This window comes from Rhinopithecus bieti, unplaced genomic scaffold, assembly GCF_001698545.2.
Source record: "Rhinopithecus bieti isolate Rb0 unplaced genomic scaffold, ASM169854v2 scaffold_9581, whole genome shotgun sequence".
NCBI classification, from domain to species: Eukaryota; Metazoa; Chordata; class Mammalia; order Primates; family Cercopithecidae; genus Rhinopithecus; species Rhinopithecus bieti.
The window spans coordinates 253,667-256,060 of NW_016806413.1; the positions used below are offsets into that span (position 1 = coordinate 253,667).

Here is a 2,394-nt window from a genome sequence, read left to right on the forward strand (position 1 = left end):
AAAAAAAAAAAAAAAAAAAAAAAAAAAATATGGGACAATAAGTTGTGAAAAGCCACAAGAGGTCTCTGAGGAGGAAAGCCTCCTAAAACTGCCATGATGTTCCCATGCTCAGAGCAAGACCTGCTCTCTTATCTTTTAAACACTGTGTTCAAGGAGAAAGACACCCCTTTAAAGCACTGGAATGTGGACAGACATGCAGGCTCCTAGTTAAGCCGCTCCCACTAGCTACTCTCTGCTAAGTTACAGATACGCTGTTTGAGCACAAACAAGATTCATTTAAACCACTTTTGCTATAAATCATGCCTGTGATGCTTCTTTCACTGTTTCGCCCTGAACCTCTACTTCTTAGATTTAAGTGATTGTACTCAATACAATAGTGTGGAGACCAGAACTCTGGACCTTTTGCAGCCTCCATTTTCCAACTGGGCCCCTGGCTCCCACCTTTATGAACTCTTAACCCGTCTCTTCTCATTCTTTTGTCGCCACCGGACTTCGAGTATCCTACGGGTGGTGTTGAGGCTGGTCCCCAACAACGGGGTTTCTCCATGTAGTCAGGCTGGTCTCGAACTCCTGACCTCAGGTGATCAGCCGGCCTTAGCCTCCCAAAGTGCTGGGATTACAGACAGGAGACGCTGCACACAGCCCCTTAGACCCAAGTCTTTCAATATCATCTCTATGCCCTGGTAACTTATTGCGCCTGAAGATGCCTCCCATGTAGACGCCTACACTCCATTACCTTTCTTGACATCTCCTTTGCTTCTCTAAGCAGTTTCTCAAGCCTCACAACTTCCCATGCGTAGCTGCTCCAGCCCATCTTCTCTATCTTGGCAAATGGCCCCACAATCAAGTGTTCAGACCTAAAGCCTTGAGTCATTCTTGATGCCTCTTTCCTCTGTACACCAAAAAAATGTCTGAGACAGGTCTCAATTACTTTAGGAATTTAGCTAACTTGTTAAGGGCATGCCTATAAGAACACGAAATTACAGAAAGAGTCTGTGATTTGTACCTTTCTCCAAAGATGATTGTGAGGCCTTCAATATTTAAAAGAAAAGAGTAGGTTGAAGAAGAAAGGATCCACACGTTCCAAGAGAAAACGAGCAGCTAGGGGAATAATCAATTATGTATTCCTCGTGCGCTCGGTTAAGTCGGCACTTAAGGTGAACAGAGTTCACCCGTGGAGACATTTCATCTTTTATCTGTAGCTATCTGCTTAGAAACAAAAGGAAACGCCAAGGTAGTTTCTTGCATGACTCCGCCTCCAGCTTAATTTTTTCCTTTTGGCATAGTGGTTTTGGGTCCGAGTTTTTATTTTCTTTTCACGCCTCCCATCCCCAAGCCATCAGCAAGTCTCACAGGTCCTGCCTTCAGAAGTCTATCCTGAACCATGCATTTCCTCCCACCTTCACTGCTCCATCTCGGCCAAGTCACCATGCTTTCAGGGAACTTAGGAGCAACAAGCCCCCAATGCGGGACGGACCACCCCACACAAAGCCCCTCGACAAGTTTTCTCTAACCATAGCCCCTTAAAGCCCCACCACTATAACCACTGGCACCCCTGCTTATTATTTCCTCCAGACCCTCCTCGGCTGTCCCACCCCTATATCAAGCCCTCCTTTCGCTCGCATCTCGACCCTCCCTACACACCGCCTAACCTAGAAAATGGCCAAGCAGGTGAACCCGGTAAACTCACTTCTCGTCGGGACTCGGGTGTCCCCTGACTTCCACGTGTTCACGAGAAGCTCGTCGGAGACCCTGACCTCTCCCGGGAGCACAACACAGACTCTAACTGGCCAACTCGGGCTGACACCAGTTCAGCAGACTCCCACCCTGGGAAAAGGCTTCCGGAGTGTTCCAGCGCCTGCCAGGCCTGGTGCGGGCGCCCCAGTGCAGGGACCGCGCGGAGACAAAGGTAAAAGGACGCAGGGCGCCGACCTGACCGATCCCGGCACAGAGAGCGCGACAAGGTCCCTGGAGCCCGCGGCCCCGTCAAGGGCTCCACCGCGCCCCGACCCCCGGGTCCCGTGCCCACCTCTCCGGTCTGCGCTCGGCGCCGCGGTGCTCGGCCTCCTCGGCGTCTTCGGGCCTCCAGCGCCTGCCGTCGGCTCTGCGCTTCCGTCCCAGGCTCCATCGCGCGGGGGACGGCGGGCTGCGGGGAGGAACGCGGTCGGCGGGGCTCGGGAAGTCGGGGACCGCCGTACGACCCCCGTCCCGCAACATCCGGCCCCGCACGACCCCCGCCCCACGGAGCACGCGCTCCCTCGCCCGCCGCGCAGCCCGGCCTCACCTGGCGTCACCGTCGCAGCGGCTCTGATACCTCGGCGGGCTTCGCGGGCGACAGGCCATGGCAGCACGGGTCGGGCGCGCAGGGGAGGGCCGGGGCCGGGGCCGGGGCTG

At 54.4% G+C, this 2,394-nt stretch overlaps 1 protein-coding gene across 1 annotated transcript in view; it reads right to left on the reverse strand.

Annotated features, from left to right (window-relative positions):
* SLBP (stem-loop histone mRNA binding protein) overlaps positions 1-2,388 on the reverse strand; it is a 20,738-nt gene extending 18,350 nt beyond the window's left edge. Inside the window, exons 1-2 of the mRNA XM_017876223.1 lie at positions 2,285-2,388; positions 2,030-2,146 (exon numbers count right to left, since the gene is read on the reverse strand). Coding sequence (XP_017731712.1) covers positions 2,030-2,146; positions 2,285-2,343 — 176 coding nt within the window. The 5' untranslated portion in view covers positions 2,344-2,388. The remainder of the gene's footprint in view (positions 1-2,029; positions 2,147-2,284) is intronic.
* Positions 2,389-2,394: the final 6 nt, after the last annotated feature.